The sequence below is a fragment of the Daphnia pulex genome, chromosome 10, assembly GCF_021134715.1.
Source record: "Daphnia pulex isolate KAP4 chromosome 10, ASM2113471v1".
NCBI lineage: Eukaryota > Metazoa > Arthropoda > Branchiopoda > Diplostraca > Daphniidae > Daphnia > Daphnia pulex.
Genome location: NC_060026.1, coordinates 4,413,224 through 4,434,981, shown reverse-complemented (window position 1 = coordinate 4,434,981; position 21,758 = coordinate 4,413,224). Strand labels below are relative to the sequence as shown.

Below are 21,758 nucleotides of genomic sequence, written 5' to 3'. Positions count from 1 at the left end.
TGACCGAATGTCGTGACGTCAATGAAATCATTTCATTGGCGATTATTAATCATTTCCTATTTTTTTCCTATCCCATCATTTAATTAAAGAAGTAATGAAAAACGACAAGTTTATTTGTCAAAGTATGCAAAGGGTTACCGGGCACAATCCGACTGCGTACTAACAGAAATTTTGAAGAAATACGTAGCTTGAACCGGGAATCGAACCCGGATCGTCGTGGTGAGAAGCCAGTACTATACAGATGGGCCACGAATTCATGTTTTCAAGCGTGAAGATAAAGGTTATTATAAGATTTTAGAATCAAACTTTGCCGCGAAAAGACAAAGACAGTTTCTCCGAAATTTTCTAAGTGTCGAGAAGGAGCCAAAAAATAAAAACGGGACGCATCAGAGACTTATACGAGAGGGAGTAAAAAATGACGTATCCGACAAGATGAAAAATGAGTAACGTATTCAAATAAGGGCTCGCAATGGGACATCTTAGAGATTCCCCTGTGCCCACCGCACCAGCCGCACGGCTTTGGTCCCGCCTTGGGACAAAAATTCCTATCTGGGTATTATTTAAGAACACTGTAAATATTTATTTATATTTAAATAACTTTTTTTCTGTTTTTCCAGACTCTAAAAAACCCGATGACTCAAGTTCAGCTGCTGCAGCTGCTCAACCCAATATCTCAATAGTTGAGCAGGTGCTCGTGCAGCGGCAGACGCTGCTGTGTGAAATGAGAGATGTGATGGTAGAAAGAGTTCAAAAAAAGTTCAAAGTGCCCCAAACTTCAGCGTAAATGTAAAATTAAAAAAATCAGCGTAATGCTACCTATAATGGCTACGACAAAAAAAAATTCAACGAAATCCAAAGACAAATGGATTTTTGGGAACGCCGTGAAAAACGCCTTTTTCCATAATGTTCTCTCGCCTGTTCCCAAACTTTAGGTAGGTACTGTACATAAGGACGATCATTAACCATTTCTATTAACCATTTTTTGTTCTTGCCACATTTCCCAGGTTTTTTGCGAGCCCGAAGGGCGAAGCTAATAATCGCATACGCAGAAAAAAAACCATGTCTTTTTGTATGTCTGTGTGTATGTAACGCTCCATAGCTCGGGTGTTTCACGACAGATTTCGGACTTTTTGGTCCAAAAATTACAAAAAAAATCTGCGGTGCGACCAGAACAAAAATAATTTCATTTACTTAATTAGTTTTCCCGTAATTAATGAAAAACTGCAAAAATAATTTTTTTACGACTAGTGACATCTTGCGGTTGCGACTACATCTCTTTCCCCTTAGGTCTAAATTCCACTTTCCATTATAGCTTCCCATGTTTTGGGTTACCTTTACTTTTTTTACTTTTTGGTCTTGAAAATTAGACGAAAAATATGCGGTGCGACCAGAACAAAAATCATTTTATTTACTGAATTAGTTTTCCGGTAATTAATGAAAAACTTATAAAATAATTGTTTTACGACTAGTGACATCTGGTGGTTGCGACTACAACTTTTTCACTTTAGGTCAAAATAAATCACCACCAGATGTCTATAGCATCACCGTGATGGCGCAATCTTTGATGACCCAACCATGACGCAACCAGATTTGTATTTAAGTTTTGCAGTTTTTAAACTAAAAGATGTTTTTTTGAATCATTGAACTTTATGTGTAAAAATAGGAAAATATGACTTGAGCAAAATAACCGTAAATAACTTGCAAGGATATCGAACTGTGAATTTAAAATCCCGTTTTAAGACCAAACAGTCTGTGAAGAAAAGTTTGAATTTTGAATAAGTCTGACTTAACAACAGGCCCTGAATTTTTCATTTAAGACAGTTTTCATTTGGCTTACGACTATCCCTTCGGCGAGCTGATAAGCTTGCTTTTCTGTCTTATGTATATATATATATTTATAATAACATATTCATCTCTATATGGCATTTATGTCGCAATTTTTGAAATATCTCTGATGCCCTCTACTGGACATATTTAGAGTGCAAAATAAAAATAGGGCTTTTGAGTTTTTGCGGCAACCCTGCACGTTTTCATTCCATATTCTAGCAGACTTTCACTGAACACTGACCACTCTCCCGTGGGTATGCGTACTGCGCAGTCCCCCTGTCTAGCCGGCTTAGTCTTCGAGTCAGCCACATAAAACTAAAAATTTTGGACGCGTTTTCTGGGCAGTCTTGCTCATTTGATCTTTTGAGCTCCTTTTTTAGATCTAGCTTTAAGATTCTTCCTTTTTTCACTTTCAGATTAATATTCAGTCTGACTAGGTCCAGCAATTTTTTCCTCTGGCTTCATTTCTGCCGTTTTAACTTTATCCTTTTCCTTTCGAGTTTTTGCGCAACCCAGCGCGTCTTCATTCACTACTCTAGCAGAGTACCCACCTTCACTGACTACGAGTCAGCCATGTAAAACTTGAAACTATGAACGTGATTTACAGGCACTCCAGCTAATATGATGTTCTGAGCCTCTTTTACGATCTAGGTTTTTTCAACGACTTGTTTATTTGCGTCACTTGCTCTATGAGCAGCTTCTGCGAAGAGAGTTTGGGAGGGGCATTGCAGCACAAACCATTTACCCAACCCCACAATTTATGTAAAGCGGGCTTAAGCAGGGGCCACCCCAAATACCTGACCGCGACAACACATATGAGGCCGAACGTTGCTTTAAGGAATTTGGATTCCCCTTCGAGAACTATGGCCCCCACCTCAGCAGCAAAACCGTCAAGGTCAACCTCAACCAATCTTGGCTGGCCTAAATAAAAAATACTTGACGGCGAAGAGTGTCCATTCGCTGAGCAACCACGTAGAAAAATGTCATGTCAAATGACCTCTTCCAATGGCGGTTAACCCGGTGGGACAACAGCAGCCAGCCAGCCAGCCAGTTCTGAGGCTGCTTCTCTACCAGTTTCCGTACATCTTGGGTTAATGCCCCGGTATTTCAACTGGATAAATGGGGATCATAATCTGGTTTCTGGTGTCGGGTTACGGGCCCGGGTGGGCAGGGACAGACACCAACTGGAGCTGTACAATATGATCAGTTGTAGTTTCCAGGGCCGTGGACAAGTCAAAATATTTCAACTTACCAGTGGTTGGTGCTGCCATGTGGAAAACGTGTCGTGTCGTCGTGGTCCTATAAGTAAAATCCTGGTTTTCTACAAATAAATTTGGGTTCCAGGACTTTTGTTTCTGCAAAATGGAAGCAATTCGCAGCTCCATCAATTGTCATTGAAGGAAAATTGATGGAAATATCAAGAATTTCATTCTTGAAAGAACCAATTTTTTAGACCAAAAAGTCTGACAGGGAAGGGATCTGACAGTGGCGAGATGCTGCAATGACAGCAAAGGCGATGTTGGGGCGGGTAATACCCATTGCGTACAGCAAACCACCGATAAGTGCTCGATATTGCGTTGACTCGGTGTTGCCTTTGGGACTGTCTGTAGCTGGTGTCCTGGTGAGGCGTGAGAAAGGGTCAGCTGGGATCCTTGATGGATTGCAGTTTGTCATCCTGAAACTTTTCAGAAGGACCTGGATGTAGCGGGATTGAGTCACGTAGATCGTCTTGTTGGGTCGGTCTCTTGAGACTTCGAGGCCGATGAAGCTGTTGGCTGGGCCGGAAGTCATCTCGAAGTGTGTTTTGAGAAATTCAATAATGGCTCGTACCTTTGTCGTCGACCTGCTTGCGATCAGGCCGTCATCGACCCAGATCCCTATTACGATGAAGTCGTTCGGGTCGTCGCTGCGACTGTAGTAGATGCAGGGGTCCACGTCTGAGCGGACCAGGCCGAACTTAGTAAGGAATGAATCGAATTTCTCGTTCCACTTCCGTGGTGACTGCCGTAGGCCGTACAGCGGCTTGTGGAGGCGGAAGACCAGATTTTCTTCCCTTGGCTTAACAAAGTCTTCTGGCTGCTGCACATACAACTCTTCCTCCAGATCACCGTAGAGGAATGCGGTTTTCATGTCTAGCTGATGAAGCTCAAGGTCCAGGGACGCTGCGATGGAGAGAATGATCCTGAGCGAGTCATGTTTGATGACCGGAGAGTAGATCTCATCCTCGTTGAAGTCCAGTCCAGGTACCTTGGAGAAGCCTTTCGCAACAAAGCGGGCTTTGTAAATGTCCTCTTGCTGACCGTATCCTGGTTTGAACTTAAATGTCTATCGGCTTCTGATGACGGAGTGATTCGGGGGAAGTCTCACTATTGTCCAGGTTCGATTTTTGATTAGAGAATTGATCTCCCTGTCTACAGCTGCAGACCAAAATGGGGCGTCGTCGCTTGCCATTGCATCGCGGTACTGATCCGGTTCGTTGAAGGTGAGTGCTGAGGCGGCCGTGTCGCTGTTGAGTTCTTTCTCGATACGAGCCTTGACTCGAGCGGATCGCCGAATTTCGTTGACTAACGGTATTGGCTGCAGAGAGGGGAAGTTCGGGTGTTTCTCGATAACGATTCGGTTTTCTCTGAAGTCCGTTGATTTGCTTTGTCGTGTCGGTACTTCCGGCGTCGAAGGTGCCGGTGGTTCATTTGTTGGGAAGACATCGAGGCCGTTCTGCCGGTCCTCTTGAGGAAGGCCCCTTTCGTAGTGGTGGCGGCTCGGAGTGACGTCGCGGCTGGTATTCACCTTTCCAGTGAGTGCGTTCCAGTAGCGGTCGCTCTTTTGAGTGTCCGAGTTGCCAACGAAGTAGCACAGTAGGCCCTTCGGATCAAGTTTCCTTCTGATCTCTTTCGGTATCAGAGTGTAGAACTCGGAGCCGAATATACGGAGATTAGAGAGGTTGGGTTTCTTGCCATACAAGGCCTCGTACGGGGTTTTGTTGGAGTGTGTGCTGGAGAGGGTACGGTTAGCGTGTGTGTAAAGCAGCTGACTGCTTCTGCCCAAAGAGTCAGCGGGAGATTTCGGTTGGAGTGGATGAGAGTCCGCGCGCCTTCCATCAGGGTTCTGTTATCTCTCTCCGCGACGCCGTTCTGTTGAGGTGTATGTCGGAAGGATGTTTCGTGGCGGATTCCCTTCTTTCTTAGCCAGGCCTGAAGTTCGTGATCCTCGTACTCCCCTTCATTGTCAGAGCGGAGCACGGAAACCAGTTGGCCCGTTTGAGCGTGCAGTAGGCTGTCAAAGTCTTTGAAGCAGGCGGCGACCTCGGACTTTTGATTGATTAAGCGTACAACGCGGAATCCACTGGAGTCGTCTTGTAAAAGCGCATAGTAAAGTGCGCCGCCTATGCTAAATACCTGCATTGGTACGCAGACGTCGCTGTGGATGAGGGAGCCGATGCGGGTGGCTTGTGGAGTGGAGCTGGTGAGGAAGACGAGACGTTTCATTTTTCCGACCGCGCACTCATGCCAACGTGCCAGCGGAGGTTGAGTCCCCGGTTGCAGATTGAGGTCGTCCACAGCCCCGCTTTCTGCCATCTTAATAATGGTTCGATAGCTGATGTGAGAGCCAGGCGTTGGTGCCACTCCTGAATTGAGCTCTCGATAGGTCGGGCGATTGATGCGACATCGTTTGTCACGACGAAGATGTTCAGGAGGTATAAAGTCCTTCCAACGCGTTCTGCGGTCATCTCTATGGCTCCGTTTCGAACAATGAGGGCTTGGGAGCCGGTGAAGTGGATTTCTGCGCCGTTGTTGGTAATGGCACCGATGGATACCAAGTTTATGCCGATGTTTGGGGCGTACAGGACACCATGGATCGTGCGGCTTTTGGTTAGCCCGTTAACAGATGTCAGTACATGCATGTAACCTTCGCCTAGTACGTGTACCTTCGTTTGAACGATTCCTGCGATCCATCTTGATCCGATTGGGAAGGTCCTGAGGTTTTTAAACAGCCATTTTTGGTCCGAGATGTACTGAGTCGTGCCAGAGCCTAGGAAGAAGTCGGTGCTTGATCGTGATCCAGATGATGGAAGTACCGCTGCGTAGGCAGAGTTTTGATTCTCTGAGTCAATTTGTGGTTCGGCGACGATTGCCTTTTCGCCATCTTGAGTTTTGCGGTAGCTCACCTCCACGTCATGTCCGACAATATTGCAGTAGCTGCAGAGAGGTGCCCCATTGGTCTTGTGGTTACATGTCTCCTCATCATGGCCGATTATGTTGCAGAAGGTGCAGCGTGTGGTTGTTCGAGGCCTCCCGTTTGATGCGGCAAACCTGACGTTGCGTCCGCGTCCTCTGCCCGTCTTAGGATAGGGACTCGGTCTGTTTTCGGATCTTTGATACGTCGGTGGGATCGACCTTCCAGCTCCAGTGGATATGGGTGAGAATCCGAAGTAGGCCTTGTCGTCAGCACTTAGCTCTCCACCGTTGCAGTTGGACTTCCTACGCTCTTCTCTGTCGAGTTTAGTCACTAGGTTGGCGAGGGTCCTCTCTAGAATGGGTGAGCTCTCCTAGGCGGTGAGGTAGTTGTTGTAGCTGGGCGGAAGAGACGTGATTATTGTGTTGCACGTTCCGTCGTCGTTGGCGAGGCCCCCGGCGTCCTTAAATTGCTGGACTAGTAGCTTGATCGCTTCGATGTGGTACCTCACGGTGTGCTCCGACTTAAAACGATAGTTCAGGAAGTCCTGCTGTAGAGATTGTCTCCTCTCGACGGTGTTCTGCTGGTATCTGCTCGTGAGGGGATTCCAGACGGAGTGAGCCATATCAGGTGTGATCTTATCTCTTCAATTCGAATCGGTAAAAACTTTTCAGTATGAATTAACATTTCATGTTTGAATTTTTAACTTTTTTTTTCTATTCGGAAAGTTGGTTGAAAAATATCTTGTGTTTCTTGTGTCTTATGTTTCATTCCGTTTAATTTGGTGTGTTAATGAGAACCCAGTTGCGATCCTTGGTTTGAAAAGTCGGGAATCATTGGCTTTTTTATCGCGCCGTAGCGGAAATTTTTCTACATTTTTCTTTTTTTCGGGAATACAGAAAACTTTTCTACATTTCATTTATACGGTTTTTTTTTAAAGTTTGACATTTATTTCAGGTCTATGTCGCCGAGTTTGGTTGTTGGATGTAGCGATATACAAGATGAAATGTCAAGTAGGACCGAGACCAAAGTTATATGATAATCTTTTTCCGGACTCTTTTTTGTCAATAGGAAAACCAGCTGAGCGCTTAAGGGTGTGGACAAATGGACATCACTCACACAGTAGGAACGTGATTGCTCTGTTGGCTACTATGTGTCAATCACTACTCCGCGGTGTGTTTACAAACGCCGAGATTATCTGGGATGATGAGAAGTTTCATTGCGGCAAAAGGATGTTATCTGGATCTTGTGCATACCGAGCCACTGATGTTAATGGGCTAATCAGCTTTTCGATAAGTCAACTAATTTCTTTCTTTTTTTAAATTTTTTTCAAAACACTTAATATTGTCGATTGGTTTGCTTAAATGTAAGTATCGAATTCTATATATGATTTTAGATTTTAGATATTAACATTGGAATTGGAAATCATGTGTTATGTTAACAAACAACATCTTTCTTACGTACGCCAAAGATTCTCTACTACGCCTGCATTATTCAGGAACATCAGACATAAGGTAATTGAACTTGTTGAGATATTGAAGTTAATGGACGCTGTTAATTGACTGACTTGCGTGAATTCTTGGCGATGACCATGTAGATGCATCCGATGATCAGGATCATCACGATCAGAGCAACAAGACTACAGTTAATGTACAACAAAAGTTTAGTGTTTGTGTCGTTATTAGTCGTCGAAATTGTTTTAGTTGGAGTAGTTGTCGTCAGGGCTTCAGTGGTCGGAACCTTCAGTCGTTGGGGTTTCTTTCGTTGGCATTTCAGTGGTAGGAATTAAGAAATTGTTTGGTGCGAATGAATTCCCCTTCTTCCAACGTGTTATTATTGTCTGTATTCAGCCATGAGAAGATCAATCATCTACCAAAAATGGAATAATGCTATACTGATCGCACATGCTACTCTTTTATTGTTGATGTTGGACAGGTGTTAATTTCCGTCGCTGTTCAGTCCGACTTGGCCTTCGTGTTGGCCGCTGCCTTCGGTTCCATATCCATCGTGCTGTAAACTGAACTTCTTCTTTCCTTGCGTTTTTTTCCCTTTTCTGTTGTTACAAGTCATTTTGCAACTCAACTTGTATTTTTCCTCACCCATCCCTACCCTTTCACATTTATATTTTTTTCCTCTCGCATTCATAATGTCGTTTGTCGTTGTGATTCTTGTCTTATAATTATTTTCGTTTTCTGAATTTATTTTTATATTATTAACACGGCCATCCCTTCAAACACAGCTGGCCAGAGTGAGTACAAAAAGTGTAATTACTGATCCAGAAACAAATAAAACAAGTGAATGTTTTACATGATTGCTTCTCTTGTATCTCGGAATTATTTTTTTTTTTCCCTAATTTATTTAAAAGAATAAGTAATAGCAAGATTTAATTCATTAGTATATTCATGGTGCAGTCACTGCAGTGTGTTTTGTATTTACTTAATCTTCTAATTATAAAAAAATTGAATAAAGCGGGAAAATTGATTGTGATGTTCCTCGTCAGCGGCGCTGTAGTAGTACAAAAGGCAGACTCATCGAGTCATCGTGCGCGGCCATTAAACTGGAAACGACAATCGGCAGCGGGCAAGGGGGTTTGTCTGTCTGGATATCGATAACGTGACGTGGACTCGACAACAGCAGCTCGACAAATAATATTTTTAAAAAAATCGGTTAATTTTGAACATTGAGTAACAATCTGTTTCTTTACACTGTTAGCAGTGTTAGGTGAGTCATAAAACTGTATCTCAATGAAACAGTTAAGTTTTAATCTGCGTGGAACTGAATGCCCACCTTAAGTCGGCGTGGCCTCACGTAAATTTCGTTTTTCTCTCCTTGACCATATTTGCGTTTTTCTTCTCTCATTTCAAGACAATGGGTGAGAGTTTTTAAGATAGTTTTGAGGTGACCATACACTCCAAACTTGATTCACTGTCAACGGATTGTCAGTTTGCAGCGAGTTTGAGGCTGGATATCAACGAGTTCCCAAACAACTGTGAAGACATGCCTGTACCAGTCTCCCTTGAAGTAAGTGATTCTATTGACATTTTCAAAGGTAAATTTCAACAAAACTATTTGTACTTAATAGAAGCTGAAGCATTATCCAACAAATTGTTACGTCTAATGGGTCTGGACCCTTTTGCGTTCAAAGTGAAATCAACCCTTGTTAGTGACATCATTTGTGGAACTGGTCACTCACAAGACTACTGGTCAGGCACTCTAAAGTGGGACTTTGTTGAAGACGAAGGTACAATTTTTTAAATCTTTCCATAATTTACTGTCCAATACGAATAATTAATTTTCTCTTTAGCTAAAGCACCATTCATGAAAATGGTATTACAAATCCCTGTTGAAGGTGGCCACGAAGGAGGTCGTTGTAAAGTGGAACTCCATGATCAAATTCGTTTGTTCAACGTTTGCGATGGAAGTGATCATGATTACCACCTGACTACTTTTTACTCGGATTGCGATCACACGTTCGAAGAGGTCAAATTTGGCTACCGATTGACCATGCAATTCAAGTTGGAACTCGAAACGGCCCCTCTCCTGTCCTCCCTGTCGCCGTCTGCGGATCTCAAAACCTTTCTAGCCGTCAACTACGTTCAAAAGTCTCTTGCCCACTGGATCCCAACGGAGAATAATCAGCCTAATATGCTGGTCCTACTCCTCGAGCATCGCTACGCCCCGTCTGAACTTAATTTTGGCCGCCTGAAAGGTAAAGATCGCCTTCTGGCTCGGCTCCTTCTCTCCGTTGGCACTGTCGACATGTATCTGTCGCACTTGCGAGAATCTGTCTTCGGACCGTTTAACGAGACTCTCTCGGAAGAGGAGAACGTGGAAACCGACGAGGAGAATTCGGAGACGGAGCGTCCCATTGCCAACTGTTTGTGCTGCGTACAAAAACGTTGCAAACGTCTACGCCACAAGACAATCTCTGACTGCGCCCAGCTCGAAAATGGAGTTAATCTCGAGATTTCAAGCCTGACCTGTCACGATGGTCGAATCGTCGAATGCAGAGCACCCTTAAAGGTCGATATCGATACAGATGTAATTCCCTTTAATAGCTTTCTCTACACGTTCGAACATGATTGCTTGAAAATGGATGGCGAGTGTTTCGACAAGAGTAACTTTTGCTATGTTTTCCATCCTCGATCTGTGCTTGTGATTAGCCCCAAAAATTCCTTGGAGCTGATGCTCAGTTGCAATTTCACTGCTGCGCTGGAGCAACTGGAGGTCAACCCGAACACCAAAGCCTTGAATCGAGTGATAACATTCTGCCAGGATTTTCCAGACAAAGTTTGGCTGGAGGCAGTCGACCGAGAAGAGAGAACACGGCGTCTGGTATCCATTTGCCTTCAACTCGATGCCGAATACAACAATCTGAAGTTACTACATTTGCTGTCCGACAACTTCCCCGGACATCCTATCCAGTACGAAGGGTTGAGGAGCAAAGCGATTGCCATCGGAGTGGCCCGTCTGATTAAAAAGGTTGGAGTGACCGTTTCGGATTTTATGAGCGATCTCGTCTGTGAGCATCGGGCCTTTGAGCAAATTGAAAATTTCGCCCACTTGGTCATGGAACTTTATAACGTCGACTTTAAAGACATTGCCGAAAACATCGGCAGCAAATATGTCACTTTTTTTTACTCCAATTCTAAAAATTTGATGCCCAGCCAGTCCGTCTCCACCCTCGTCACCTGTGCCGCCATGGTCTTCCGCATGTACGAGGAGAATCCCCTGGTCAGAGGCTTGGTTAAGCTGCATACATTGATTACATTCGGCGATGGCCTCGAGTTGCTTCCTCTGTCTATGCTCTTCTTCGTCATCGAGGGAATCCAGATGACTTGCCGATCCCAACTTGACAACATCCAAGAATGCCAGAAAATGCAACAGGGTCTGCACAGGAAGCTGCTCTCCTACTTTATCCCGGAAGCTTTGGCTGAAGAGGTCATGCTTTCTTACCTCAAACTGGATGACGCCATTTTACTCAAGAAAATTACTCAAACTTGGAACTACTTGGAAGAAGAGGACGCGGTAATTTTTATTCAATTACCATAAAATTTTAAATCGGGTTACGGGCCCGGGTGGGCAGGGACAGACACCAACTGGAGCTGTACAATATGATCAGTTGTAGTTTCCAGGGCCGTGGACAAGTCAAAATATTTCAACTTACCAGTGGTTGGTGCTGCCATGTGGAAAACGTGTCGTGTCGTCGTGGTCCTATAAGTAAAATCCTGGTTTTCTACAAATAAATTTGGGTTCCAGGACTTTTGTTTCTGCAAAATGGAAGCAATTCGCAGCTCCATCAATTGTCATTGAAGGAAAATTGATGGAAATATCAAGAATTTCATTCTTGAAAGAACCAATTTTTTCGACCAAAAAGTCTGACAGGGAAGGGATCTGACAGTGGCGAGATGCTGCAATGACAGCAAAGGCGATGTTGGGGCGGGTAATACCCATTGCGTACAGCAAACCACCGATAAGTGCTCGATATTGCGTTGACTCGGTGTTGCCTTTGGGACTGTCTGTAGCTGGTGTCCTGGTGAGGCGTGAGAAAGGGTCAGCTGGGATCCTTGATGGATTGCAGTTTGTCATCCTGAAACTTTTCAGAAGGACCTGGATGTAGCGGGATTGAGTCACGTAGATCGTCTTGTTGGGTCGGTCTCTTGAGACTTCGAGGCCGATGAAGCTGTTGGCTGGGCCGGAAGTCATCTCGAAGTGTGTTTTGAGAAATTCAATAATGGCACGTACTTTTGTCGTCGACCTGCTTGCGATCAGGCCGTCATCGACCCAGATCCCTATTACGATGAAGTCGTTCGGGTCGTCGCTGCGACTGTAGTAGATGCAGGGGTCCACGTCTGAGCGGACCATGCCGAACTTAGTAAGGAATGAATCGAATTTCTCGTTCCACTTCCGTGGTGACTGCCGTAGGCCGTACAGCGGCTTGTGGAGGCGGAAGACCAGATTTTCTTCCCTTGGCTTAACAAAGTCTTCTGGCTGCTGCACATACAACTCTTCCTCCAGATCACCGTAGAGGAATGCGGTTTTCATGTCTAGCTGATGAAGCTCAAGGTCCAGGGTCGCTGCGATGGAGAGAATGATCCTGAGCGAGTCATGTTTGATGACCGGAGAGTAGATCTCATCCTCGTTGAAGTCCAGTCCAGGTACCTTGGAGAAGCCTTTCGCAACAAAGCGGGCTTTGTAAATGTCCTCTTGCTGACCGTATCCTGGTTTGAACTTAAATGTCTATCGGCTTCTGATGACGGAGTGATTCGGGGGAAGTCTCACTATTGTCCAGGTTCAATTTTTGATTAGAGAATTGATCTCCCTGTCTACAGCTGCCGACCAAAATGGGGCGTCGTCGCTTGCCATTGCATCGCGGTACTGATCCGGTTCGTTGTAGGTGAGTGCTGAGGCGGCCGTGTCGCTGTTGAGTTCTTTCTCGATACGAGCCTTGACTCGAGCGGATCGCCGAATTTCGTTGACTAACGGTATTGGCTGCAGAGAGGGGAAGTTCGGGTGTTTCTCGATAACGATTCGGTCTTCTCTGAAGTCCGTTGATTTGCTTTGTCGTGTCGGTACTTCCGGCGTCGAAGGTGCCGGTGGTTCATTTGTTGGGAAGACATCGAGGCCGTTCTGCCGGTCCTCTTGAGGAAGGCCCCTTTCGTAGTGGTGGCGGCTCGGAGTGACGTCGCGGCTGGTATTCACCTTTCCAGTGAGTGCGTTCCAGTAGCGGTCGCTCTTTTGAGTGTCCGAGTTGCCAAAGAAGTAGCACAGTAGGCCCTTCGGATCAAGTTTCCTTCTGATCTCTTTCGGTATCAGAGTGTAGAACTCGGAGCCGAATATACGGAGATTAGAGAGGTTGGGTTTCTTGCCATACCAGGCCTCGTACGGGGTTTTGTTGGAGTGTGTGCTGGAGAGGGTACGGTTAGCGTGTGTGTAAAGCAGCTGACTGCTTCTGCCCAAAGAGTCAGCGGGAGATTTCGGTTGGAGTGGATGAGAGTCCGCGCGCCTTCCATCAGGGTTCTGTTATCTCTCTCCGCGACGCCGTTCTGTTGAGGTGTATGTCGGAAGGATGTTTCGTGGCGGATTCCCTTCTTTCTTAGCCAGGCCTGAAGTTCGTGATCCTCGTACTCCCCTTCATTGTCAGAGCGGAGCACGGAAACCAGTTGGCCCGTTTGAGCGTGCAGTAGGCTGACAAAGTCTTTGAAGCAGGCGGCGACCTCGGACTTTTGATTGATAAAGCGTACAACGCGGAATCCACTGGAGTCGTCTTGTAAAAGCGCATAGTAAAGTGCGCCGCCTATGCTAAATACCTGCATTGGTACGCAGACGTCGCTGTGGATGAGGGAGCCGATGCGGGTGGCTTGTGGAGTGGAGCTGGTGAGGAAGACGAGACGTTTCATTTTTCCGACCGCGCACTCATGCCAACGTGCCAGCGGAGGTTGAGTCCCCGGTTGCAGATTGAGGTCGTCCACAGCCCCGCTTTCTGCCATCTTAATAATGGTTCGATAGCTGATGTGAGAGCCAGGCGTTGGTGCCACTCCTGAATTGAGCTCTCGATAGGTCGGGCGATTGATGCGACATCGTTTGTCACGACGAAGATGTTCAGGAGGTATAAAGTCCTTCCAACGCGTTCTGCGGTCATCTCTATGGCTCCGTTTCGAACAATGAGGGCTTGGGAGCCGGTGAAGTGGATTTCTGCGCCGTTGTTGGTAATGGCACCGATGGATACCAAGTTTATGCCGATGTTTGGGGCGTACAGGACACCATGGATCGTGCGGCTTTTGGTTAGCCCGTTAACAGATGTCAGTACATGCATGTAACCTTCGCCTAGTACGTGTACCTTCGTTTGAACGATTCCTGCGATCCATCTTGATCCGATTGGGAAGGTCCTGAGGTTTTTAAACAGCCATTTTTGGTCCGAGATGTACTGAGTCGTGCCAGAGCCTAGGAAGAAGTCGGTGCTTGATCGTGATCCAGATGATGGAAGTACCACTGCGTAGGCAGAGTTTTGATTCTCTGAGTCAATTTGTGGTTCGGCGACGATTGCCTTTTCGCCATCTTGAGTTTTGCGGTAGCTCACCTCCACGTCATGTCCGACAATATTGCAGTAGCTGCAGAGAGGTGCCCCATTGGTCTTGTGGTTACATGTCTCCTCATAATGGCCGATTATGTTGCAGAAGGTGCAGCTTGTGGTTGTTCGAGGCCTCCCGTTTGATGCGGCAAACCTGACGTTGCGTCCGCCTCTGCCTCGTCCTCTGCCCGTCTTAGGATAGGGACTCGGCCTGTTTTCGGATCTTTGATACGTCGGTGGGATCGACCTTCCAGCTCCAGTGGATATGGGTGAGAATCCGAAGTAGGCCTTGTCGTCAGCACTTAGCTCTCCACCGTTGCAGTTGGACTTCCTACGCTCTTCTCTGTCGAGTTTAGTCACTAGGTTGGCGAGGGTCCTCTCTAGAATGGGTGAGCTCTCCTAGGCGGTGAGGTAGTTGTTGTAGCTGGGCGGAAGAGACGTGATTATTGTGTTGCACGTTCCGTCGTCGTTGGCGAGGCCCCCGGCGTCCTTAAATTGCTGGAGTAGTAGCTTGATCGCTTCGATGTGGTACCTCACGGTGTGCTCCGACTTAAAACGATAGTTCAGGAAGTCCTGCTGTAGAGATTGTCTCCTCTCGACGGTGTTCTGCTGGTATCTGCTCGTGAGGGAATTCCAGACGGAGTGAGCCATATCAGGTGTGAGTAGGGAGTTCTGCTGCTCCTCACTGCAGGTATTGAACAGGTAGCCGAGGGCCAAGTTGTCGTCTTTGTCCCACTTGTCGATGGCGGCTCGGTTGGTTACCGTGTTGTCTCGTAATACCTAATTTTATAGACACACATGTATGGAGTTAAGTGTCTGTGACGTTGTAGAAACGTTTAGTCATTGCTTATGACGATTGTGTAAGTTTGTACGTTTTTTTTAGTATTGGTTAGTTGCGTTACGCAGTGACATTAGTCCAGTCGGGCTAGGTTTTAACCCCAAACAAATTGTCATTTCTTGTTTTTTTCTTGAGCTTTTAGTAAAGTCAAATTGTGCCCAAAAAGTGGGTTAACCTCAAACAAATTTTTAACAGTACTTTTTTCGTGAGCACTGTTTTTACTATAAAAATGTAGTTATTTTTAAAATACTAGTTAAAAATATCGTGTAGAACATGTTTAAATCGTGATTTAAAATTTTATTTCCCGTGTAAATATACTTTTTTGTTGAAATAAACAATTTTAAAAAATATTAAATGTTACAAAATCTTTCATTCTATAAGTACCCAATTTTTGGTGCAGTTATAAAGAGATTTAGTATTTAAAAAAATTAAACGTAAAACCCATTTTTTCCGCGCGAAAAAGGGTTTCCCTATTTAACACAGCCACTTATGGGAAAATGGGTTTTTTAAAAAACAGTATTTTCATGACATCTTTGCACATAAAAATCCCCCCTTGGGTTCATTCGATTGATAAATAATCATTCTATCACAATCATTCGTATTTCTCCAAAGGGGACATTCATTTAGAAGTTATAACCGATATTCTAGGCCCTAATTTTGCATATTTTCCAAGTGTTTTGCATTAGTTAGTAACACACCCGCTTGGAGTGCAGCCCCTTCTAGCCGATAGCGGCTGTGCTAATCACCACCAAAATAATTTGTTTGGGGTAAAATCGACAATTTGACTATACTATTTGTTTATTTGCCTTTTTTGTATGCCCTGTTAAAAAGCTCCCGAAAAATATTAATATTTAGTGTACTTATTTTAATTTTGAAAATATGTGTGTTTTTGTAATTTGATTAAAGGTATTAAAATAAAAGAAAATATTAATTTTGAAAAATGAACTTTGTTATTTATTCCCTCATTTATATTCAGGATAAATTTGGTTCACCTAACTTAAAAAATTTTAAATTTACAGCCACTTTTAGCCGGTCGCCTCTTTTTTTCCCCCTTAAAAACGCGTCCGTGTTTTGCACGGCTCTTATGGGAAAATCATGAAAACAAAAATCGTTGCCGATAGTAAACTAGAGTTCGCTCCTCATCCGTTAAGGTCTCATTTTAATCGGCGGTTTATCCTTTACTACCCCAATAAATGATTCTCGGGAACTAGTTTTACTTTTTAAGTTATTTCATGAAATATAAACCCAATTTTTGTCCAAATTTTCTTACTACACGTTCTATTTTCCGCCACACCCGCAGTGAGCGCTGTGACTTATAGCAAAAGGCTTTTCCAAGAATGTAAAAAAAAAACAGAACGCCACAGCGCTCACTGCGGGTGTGGCGTAAAATAGAACGATGACGTCAAACAAAATCTGACGTCATGCGTCCTACTTCAGTTGGTTAGACAAAGCCAGACAAGGCCAAGAAAAATTGTAGCAGACATCAGCTTTACTCAAATGCTGCGTTGCTGCGATGACAACAACTGTAAAAAAAGATATTAATTTTGATATGAAAAGAAGAGAAGGCTCAATGAAAGGTTTTTGTGCGACGTATGTCAAATGAGAAATGGTTGTAAGAAAATGGCTTATGTATTCGGTGTCATTAAACTCTTGATTTTGCTTTTTTGCAAACTTTTAATTAATGACGGGGAGGTACTGAATGTTAACTTTCTTGATTGCTTCAAATCATCTTATAAAAGAAGTAAATTGCATTTAAAAAATTGACAGTATGCAAGAAGCCCTAGACTGCTTGTTCACGGTCAATAATCAGCAGCTGGGAACAGCACAATGCCAGAGGAGTCTTGTGTTTAAGTACCGTTTTCATGGGTAGCAAATTTGGAGGTAGCCAGTGTCGCTAATTTTTGGGTAGTCAGTGTCGGGTAGCCAATCCATTTAAATACAAGCCTTTCCACAATGTTTTAACACATTTCGTATTCCTCCTCCTTGGTCATACATTTCTTTTTAGAAGATCATTTATCATCACAGCTTTTAATTTTTTATTTAAACGCTGAATTAGCAATTAAATAAGAAACTAGAGTTGAAACTAGCCCACCGAACTCATTGAAACTAGCTTAGCTCAAGCTCTACGCTCATGGCCTAAAATTTAGCGGAGCCAGTGTGGGGTAGCCAGTGTCGGGGTAGCCAGTGTAGGGGTAACCAGTTTTGACCCACCAGTATCAAAGGTAGCAGGTTTCGTTTTCGTCTTCTTTCTGACCTGGTCAGCTGGCATCCGTCTATTCTCTCTCTCTTAAATTGTCCCTTTATTCGATACAGGCCGTCTGAAACCCCACTCCCTTTCAGTCAAGTCCCTTCTCGATCTTGGAAAAACAAAACAATAATGCTTCATACTGACAGCTCATTCAAAGGCGAGAAACCATGAAAACGTAGAAGGGAGTAGAAATTGGATAGCTTTTTTTTAATTGGAGTGCAAGTATCCGCCCAACGTTTTCTAGTAGGAATTTAAGAAACTGCCAACGAAATTGCAGCATAGGAATTTTGCACGATATAGGCTTCGTCCAAAATGATTCTTTCGAATTCAATCTGTAGCAAACTCGACAAGCTCATGCTGGAACGAGCCCCAGCGAACTCGTTGCCATCTATTTATTTCTCTTTCAATTGCCCAAATTAAAAAAAAGGATAAGTATTTTGTTTTTATAAATAAGGTAACTCAACCTCTACCATAGGCTAATACCATCCGCCAATACACAGTAAAAAGGCGGGTTTTGGAGCTACACGTAAAGAAACTTTCAGCCGCGACTGTATATTATACATAACGAGTGTTCTGAACATCCAGTTTTTCAGTGGAATTTGAGCTACTTGACTTAAGTAAAGAAGTCTTTGCAATTAGATTAGGTTGAACTAAGAAAGTTAAACTTGTTAGTAAAAAGAACTTAGAATTTCTGCAAAAAAAATTTCTTATTTATACTTAGCCATTTTTAGATGCCTTAATACAGATGTTTTTACATGTTTTTTTTTATTCGTTAAATTGGGCAGAGACTTGGAGGCTGAGTGTTACCCAAGTTTATTACGACCAAGATTAACTGTTTACATATGTACAAGGGGGTTGGAAGAGACATAAATTAGCGCATATACAATATGATAGAGGAACTCGGCCTGACGGAACACTGGTGCGGGCATAGGGTGGGGCTTGCTCTGACAGGGGGAGGGACGATGTGCATTAGACATATAAACAGAGCGACCAGAGGGGATTTTGGGCCTAACGGACGGAAACTTTGGCATCATCTCTCTTTAACTTCAGGTATTGGCAAAAATCTGACCGGCCTCTCCTCTTGTCCTCCCCGCCAGGCACGGAGCCGCATGTTTTGGTGCGGCCTAAAGAAAACGGCAAAGAAGACCTTTTCAAAACATACCACCGTTTATAGGTGCAGAATCAAAAGTAGAGAGGAGGCGGGGAGTGGCATAACGGAAACGGAACGCGCCTTCCCTCTTGCTGTCCTTGCCGGCTCGGAGCCTCATGTTTTGGTGCGGCCGCCCGTGGCAGCGGGAAACAGCCCCTCAAGATATACCACCGTTTATAGGTGTAGAATAGAGGGTAGAGAAGAGGCCAGAGTAAATGTAGAGACGAGTTTATGAGAGAAGATGATTGTTGGAGGGTGGATGAACAAGCCAAGAAAGTAATATATAAAAAGGAAAACGAAAACTCGGACAACGAAGGATTGGTGACAGGCTAAAAACGGACTAAGAAAAGTAAGATTCCGCCCACAAAATTGCCGGCGACGGCATCCCGTTTGCACAGCACCAGTCTGTGAAGGGAGCCGTTCCGCAAGAGTGGCGAGGATTTGGAGTTGGCCCGTCGGCGGACTGAGGTTACCAGTGACAGGAGTCAGTGGACCCAAACCACAACAAACCGGGCAGATAAAAAGCTGAGAAGTGCAGGTGGCCTATAGGAAAAATATATAGTCGGCGCTCAACACTCGCGTTTTTTTGCGGGTGAGGCGTTTGGTGCGAGAAACAAAAACGGCAAGGGCGTTCCATAGAAGGTTGCACTGAGGAAAGATATGAAGAGGAGGTGGCCAGGGGTGACCACTGGAAGAGACGACATCGACTAGGCCTAAAATTGATCTGAGAGATGAGAAGATAGGGCAGTGAAGAATGAAATGTAGAATAGTCTCGGAGGGGGCACCACATAGGCAGGAAGCGGAAGGAGAGAGGCCGAAACGGTGTTGATATGAATTTAGGAAGCAGTGGCTGGTGATGAACTGGGTGGAGGTGGCATTAGTTCTACGTTCTAGCAGCACATTGGCAGACCGCACAGCTGGTAAGAAGACTTTGGCACTTAAATTAATCGATATGGAGGCCCACTCTTTACTCCAGATGTTCCATAGCGTGGACCTAATCAGCTGTTTCACATGTCTTGGGGAAAAAGGGGCAAACAAAGTCGAGAAAGGAGAGGGAGATTGGTCCCAAAAACGGGTCAGGATGGGACCCGGTAGTTTTGCAATAGCAGTAGTAAAAATATGGCAGAAACTGCCGATGTATGTTACAGAGTTTTAATAAAAGAATAGTTTTTAGAAAAAAATTTTAAAAAAGGAATGTTCCAGCAAATAAAGTCCCTAAATTCGGGTTTAAAGCCAAGTTAAAAGCAATATGGATAGGGGGATTTTTGAAACAAATTGCTTTTCCAATTTATTGTAGGATACTGTACTTGCCTTCTCCGAAAATATGTTCCTCATAAGTGAGGTTCCCTTCCCGTCTTACTACCCGTCTTACTCTTAATTTTTCAAACCAGTGACACCTTTTATTCTCCCATTTCGTAATAACCATTTCGTAATAACACAAATTCTTAATAACACATTTCAAGTTGAATTTCGTAATAAATATGCGTTTGAGGAACAAAAAAAAGCACAGCTTTCTCCGATCAAATGTCGACATCAGCAAGTTCAATGCTGACGTGGTTAACTACGACCAAGCCACCAAAATGTTTAAAACCGTTGCATCTAAAAACTAATTGGCTGTGAACAAAGTTTACGTCGCTGAAGCCTTGCAACCCACTGTTGTGACGTTGTGACGTTGGAGTCTGCTCCCGCTGCTGTTGCGTGCAGGTGGGGCGCAATCATACCAAAAGCTAACAGGTGCGCGGTCAATCTGTACTTGAACAAAACACCCTTACGGAAATTCTTTGCACCTGACCCGAATCACACGAAACAGGTAATACTAATAACGCCGATTGCCATTCATCAGCGCAAAATGTTATACGTAAGTGCATGTTATCAGTGTGTTTTTCCATGTGATTTAGCACCATTAGCAAGTACCGTTCGTATGTAGCGCCTTTGCCGGAAAGAAGAGGAAATTTTATGATTTTATTTCGTACATAGACTGGTTTTCCATCTGTAAATTGTGTCGGATGAAGTGTGAATTTATCTCTCTCTTAAGCCGATTCCCATTCCGGAAGGGCATGTTCCAAACGGGAACCATGGCTTTTAAATGTCTGATTGGCTACCACCAAGAAAAGAAGTGTCCCAACAGTGTATTAGACGTACATTTTGGAGGCTCTCACTCACCACTCCTTCCATTTAAAGAAGAAGAGACCTTCCTTCACTTCATAAACTTTCGGAAAAACTAAAATGATTAGTCTTTCTCCATGATTTCAGGAGGGAAATAGAGATGTCGCTGTCGAGCTTAACAACCCCGGATGGATCCAGCCGCCGTCGTTGTGGAGGTAATGGATGCAACAAAGGTCCACCTCCACCGCCACCAGCGCCACCGCCTCCACCAGCGCCACCACCTTGAACGATGGCCAAAAGTTGAGCCAATTGGGTAGCAATGGCCGTCTTACCGACTTTAATGGCGTCAATCCGTGCGTCGGTTGCTGCGATAGCAGCAGTTGCTGCGTTAGCTGCTGCCAACGCGTCCACTGCCGACGCCATTCTATGTGGTTGGGACACTCGGGATGAACTGGAAGAGGAAGCGTGGGTGACGATGGTGACGGAAAGAGTATGGGTCGTCCATGTACTACACCACCGCACAATAAGGATCAGAATATCCGAGTAACGCACCTCGTTGCACACGTGAAGAGTTAAAATCGAAAGCACGACTGGGGGAAAAACGATCGTCACCCAAGTGTGCAGTAAGACGGATGTTGCAAAGCACTGCGACGCACGTCTATGGGAGAGCGAAGTTAAAAGAAGATATCCAATATGGCGGCAACCACAGGCCAAGCGACGACAAATGACGTCACTGGATATACACACGCATCAACGGAAAGGCCGGAATAATTGAAATTTTCAGGATGAATGCACAGCAAAATATACACAAATAATATGAAACACAGCTACGGTCCGATACCGAATACAATACAAAGAGTAACTGCCAGTCCTGTGGCTGCGCCCACAGCCCAAGTGACGATAAAGAGCACCTTGGTATAGAGTAATTCGTGGGTCACAGCACTAAATAGAGGTGAAAGATGAAACCAACTGTGCCATGTTGTGTCTGTGTAGCAGTCGTCAAACCGCGACTTTATTAAAATCCCATAACGGGGTTTAACAACGAAGATTACACACAAGGGAGAAACGGACATGAAAGGGGGACCTTTGCTCGTCGAGTCCGAATGCCCGCCTCTAAGCGTTCTTCTCTATTCTCGCTTGTCGCGACCGTTGCGACATCTAACCTTACTTATGGCGACTACCGTAAAAACATCACACAGGAAAACAGGAGATTTCACAGTCTCCTTCCACTACCAGATAATTCTGAACAAATCTGCTTCTCCAACTTGCCAAAAGAGAACAAAAAGTTTGAAAGCGAAAAACTAAATTTTGATATTTCGTTATTTTGGCGTCTAGAAAACTTCGC

General features: G+C 44.5%; 2 protein-coding genes and 1 long non-coding RNA gene across 3 annotated transcripts; 2 read left to right on the top strand and 1 right to left on the bottom strand.

Annotated features, from left to right (window-relative positions):
- The first annotated feature begins 6,947 nt into the window (after nucleotides 1-6,947).
- LOC124204206 lies at nucleotides 6,948-8,312 on the top strand. Its single transcript, XR_006878784.1, has 3 exons — nucleotides 6,948-7,013; nucleotides 7,072-7,514; nucleotides 7,598-8,312. It is a non-coding gene; the product is annotated as an uncharacterized LOC124204206 (long non-coding RNA).
- A 525-nt stretch (nucleotides 8,313-8,837) lies between these two features.
- LOC124205444 lies at nucleotides 8,838-11,052 on the top strand. The gene is made up of 3 exons (XM_046602887.1): nucleotides 8,838-9,021; nucleotides 9,083-9,241; nucleotides 9,305-11,052. The coding sequence occupies exons 2-3, from the start codon at nucleotides 9,118-9,120 to the stop codon at nucleotides 11,050-11,052; spliced, it is 1,872 nt and encodes a 623-aa protein (XP_046458843.1). The 5' UTR covers nucleotides 8,838-9,021; nucleotides 9,083-9,117.
- Nucleotides 11,053-11,214: 162 nt separating this feature from the next.
- On the bottom strand, nucleotides 11,215-20,836 carry LOC124205443. The gene is made up of 6 exons (XM_046602886.1): nucleotides 20,597-20,836; nucleotides 14,604-14,851; nucleotides 13,841-14,414; nucleotides 12,875-13,778; nucleotides 12,364-12,803; nucleotides 11,215-12,162 (listed from the first exon to the last, which is right to left on the bottom strand). The coding sequence occupies exons 1-6, from the start codon at nucleotides 20,834-20,836 to the stop codon at nucleotides 11,215-11,217; spliced, it is 3,354 nt and encodes a 1,117-aa protein (XP_046458842.1).
- Between the last annotated feature and the right edge of the window lie 922 nt (nucleotides 20,837-21,758).